The sequence below is a fragment of the Mizuhopecten yessoensis genome, unplaced genomic scaffold (assembly GCF_002113885.1).
Source record: "Mizuhopecten yessoensis strain PY_sf001 unplaced genomic scaffold, ASM211388v2 scaffold1485, whole genome shotgun sequence".
In the NCBI taxonomy this organism is placed as follows: Eukaryota; Metazoa; Mollusca; class Bivalvia; order Pectinida; family Pectinidae; genus Mizuhopecten; species Mizuhopecten yessoensis.
In genome coordinates, this window is record NW_018404070.1 from 202,352 (window position 1) to 206,426 (window position 4,075).

Below are 4,075 nucleotides of genomic sequence, written 5' to 3' on the forward strand. Positions count from 1 at the left end.
GGTTCATCTTAGTTATATTCCACTATTTAGTTAGCATTGACAGAACTAAAGGTTAAACATGTGTATAACCTTCTATTATTAGACAGCAATAATTTTAATGTTAATTATTCATTAATTACTGAATTTGATCCTAATTAACATTCATCATTTCCAACCATTTTAAGGATTAAGTACTTTACATTATAAGGAGGTTGATCTTATAAACATAATACAGTAGAGACAGAGGCAGATATGCCAGTGTTTGGGGTAACCATTATTGGCAGTGTGTAAAATAACTACAGTATAGCTGTACATCACCACAGTAGTTTTATAGGACAGATCAAGACCTCTCCTAAAACAAAAGTTGAAAACGTTTTTGCATTAAGAATTAGTACAGGTAATACTTTTCTCACTCATGTCATTATGTGTATATTACATATTCAAGGCAAATTCTGTATCTGTGATTTTGGAGAGAAGATTTCATAAATATTCTGTGTCATTTCAGGCCCGTGACAAGTTGATGGCTGAAAACGCAAGACTAGAGGCCAAGTTAGAGGCTAGCAATGACCAAATTGTCACTCTCAAATCTCATGTTGGGATGATCCGTAAAAACACCATCACATTCATTCTGGAGCAGATGGACGCCCTTCACATTCAACGTGATACTGAAGTATGATGATGTCCAAAGCAGGAGCTGTGACGTAGGACGGAAGAACGTGATTGTGTGCTGTACAGGAGCGATGATAGAAATATGGATAAATATGGGATCCATGTTACAATATTCTGCACATCAGACCACCATTACGACCAATAGTAATGTTCCCATATTATAGAATAATTCAACCACCCAAGACAAGGGGAGGTAATTCCCATAATATGAGTATTTAACAACCTATGGGAAGGCTGCGAGCATTTATCTCCAAAGGGAACTTCTGTAGGATACATTCCCGTGTTATGACAATCTTACTGCCTTCAGATGGAATAGAACACCAGGAATGATGAGGGTAGAGATAAAGAAGTGACTTAACTAAAGATATGTAACATAGCACAACTGTAAAATGGCAGCCATGTTTGATCTCTATGGAAACGTTGCTTGGTCACGGCAATGTAGTTGGACAGCAGACCACGTGACAAAAATCAAACAGTGTGTGTAAAACATCGCGCAAGGACACTACTTCCTGCTTTCTGTAGGGTAGAGATGGTAGAAAAGCATGACCACTTGTTGTGATTTTGATAGGTCTTGAACATGACATATGATTGTGAGCTTTTGGCTATGAAAGTGTGATCAGATATGGATCTCCTCCAACTGATCTTGTATACAACTGAATGAAAAAAGTATGGATCGAGTGATGATCAGGTGTATAACAAGGGGACACCACCAGAGGGATCCTTCGCTAAAGTCTGCTTTGATTGGTTATGTGAGAAAGTAAGCGTTCATTACTGAACAGTAATGCTGCAAAATATTCCAAACTCAGCACTCAATGGATTACTGTACAATATATGAATGGGCTATAAATCAACTGTTGCCTAGCTGTAGGTCTGTCTGTCTGTGGCCGGAACCAGGAACATGACAAGGTGTAGAGTCACAGATGTGAAAGGTTTTGGAGGTAGTGGATATGTGATGGGTCAGGTGTTCCTGCCTGAAAGTGATCCGGCCACAACCGATTGTCTCTGGAAGATTGTCATTGTACATTTTCTCTCTTGACATATGTGACGAAACTGTTTTTAATTCAACAATACCTCGATTTCCAGGTCCTGGATAACATCAGTGAGATTCATATGTGAAGTTTTATCCTTGCATCAAGGAAGTATACTACACTGGGATGATTTCCAGTCCTTACAAGACTGTCACTTCTGACGCAGTTCTCCTGTGTGTCACAGGGTAACAACAGCTAACAGGGAGTCAGCTGTCTCACAACCAAATGGAATCCTTGGTTACCAAGCGATGGCCCTTAGTTACCAATGAACATCATGTGTACTGACCATGTTCTTCCCAACTGTTGCTGGGCAACACAAGACCTTGATCTTGTTAGTCACATGACCCTGATGTTGGAATTAATTTTCTCATGACCTTGACCTTGGATATTTCCACATGACCTTGGTTGTAATTTCACCTCATTTGTGTAACATGTTACAGTTATGTTGGTTGGACAAAATCTTTTATAGCATTTGTTGAGAGTTCAATTATAATTACTCATTTGTTATATATAAAAAAAGAGATACTTTTAAAAACAAATCAACATTTAATGTGACTACTATGAACAATTCCATATTTGATAGAACAGACCACATTTTATTACAAAGTTATAAGGAGTATTTTTATACATATTATCTGAGGGGAACAAGATGACCTTGACCTCAGCCTGTGATGTACATACAAAGCTATATATAGACTAAGTGGGCTATTTTTGGAAACTTCCGGATAAGTGTGACATTGGGAGCTGTAGTCATTCAGATAAAACCCAGCCATTCTATTGACCTTTGATGTACACATCNGTGATGTACATACAAAGCTATATATAGACTAAGTGGGCTATTTTTGGAAACTTCCGGATAAGTGTGACATTGGGAGCTGTAGTCATTCAGATAAAACCCAGCCATTCTATTGACCTTTGATGTACACATCAGATTTTTCTTGCTGACAGTTTTGTTTTGTTTTCCTTTTTTTTTTACATTTTCATTTAAAATCCTTAAATGATTCTTCTTTCTAAATACACAGATAACTCTCTGATTTTACTTCATCAGAGATATTTAACCATCTTTTTTTTTTTTTAATAATTTCTTTCAGATTGTTTTCTACCGTTGATTCAGTCAGATACAATTGCCATGTACATGTATGATCATCACCTTGTTGATATGTGTACCATATTTGTTCTACCAAAGTTTATTTCATTGTTCATTTGTGACCATTTCATAAGTAGAAACAGTCTGAATTTTCTCTGAATTCCTTAACATCAATCATATAGATATTCAGGCGAGGGAAAATTCTAAAGTAGAAAGTCTTATCTATATTTTTTTTCTAAAGAAAACCACAATTCAGGTAGAAATGATTAAAAGTTAGATTTAACTGATTTAGTTAAATTTCAGTCATATCAGTTTTTACAAAAAATCAATCAAAGAACTTTTCTTTTATTCTGAATGAAATTGGCTTGTTTTGATGAATTTTAATTAATGTGATACAGTATCAAATTTTGAAAACAATCAATTTTCCTCTGTAACAGTTGTAGGATTCTCTGTTCTATAGTATACATATATGTAAATATTTATTTATGTTTTAATTTGGAAAGTTTACCTAAATGTGGACGCCAAGTGATATGAAGGTTCAGTGCAATAAGATTGACAATATTTATACATGTTTTATAATGAGAGAACTTCAGAAACAGACAGGACATACAAATATTAGGGTTTCCCAGGCGCGTTGTTGTGATTTATATAAATTTTCTATTGTGTAACTAGTGTTATTAACCAGTGGTACTTACAGGGGCCTTAGGTCCTTAGGAACAGGGCAGGAGGATGTACAGAAAACACTTCTAGAGGCTTAAAATACCTTTGTGAAATCTGGGGAAGTTAATACCCGACAGATCACCAGCGGAATACTATCTGTGTTATCTAGAAAACTTTAACTAGAACTAAAGTAATATTGATGTTTAAATTTCTCAATGATTTGTTTATGACTATACTTTAATACTGAGAAAAAATACACAATTTTTAGAAGGTTTCATTTGTTCTCTGTGAGGTCTTGTCCCTTACCGTAAAAACATCTTGGAATTCAACTCCAATGAATTTTGTATGTATTTCCAACATTGAACACATTTCCACTTCATTTTAATAACGTGCTTGGATGTTCATCTTTCAACCGTCTGATATTTACATCTGGAGCGGGTTTGATTAGGTAAACGACTAAAGTTAACGTGCAGGATATATCTTTGTCACCATGGACATTGAAACTTGACAAGTAATATTTTCAATATGTTTTAGAGTTCACACTAATCACTGTTAACGGTTTCACCACTGTAGACCATAATGGACTCATCCAGATCAATGCATGATAGAGCCTACTAAAGTTACATAGGGTTGAAAGGGTTAAGACCCAAGG

General features: G+C 35.6%; 1 protein-coding gene across 4 annotated transcripts in view; it reads left to right on the plus strand.

Annotated features, from left to right (window-relative positions):
* Positions 1 to 673, plus strand: part of LOC110463115 (ras guanyl-releasing protein 3-like) — a 130,223-nt gene extending 129,550 nt beyond the window's left edge. For 3 of the 4 annotated variants that reach the window (XM_021517482.1, XM_021517489.1, XM_021517476.1), the window contains one exon: positions 485 to 673. In XM_021517482.1, coding sequence (XP_021373157.1) covers positions 485 to 655 — 171 coding nt within the window. In that variant the 3' untranslated portion in view covers positions 656 to 673. The remainder of the gene's footprint in view (positions 1 to 484) is intronic. The other variant, XM_021517498.1, reaches the window with a different exon arrangement.
* The last annotated feature ends 3,402 nt before the right edge of the window (positions 674 to 4,075 follow it).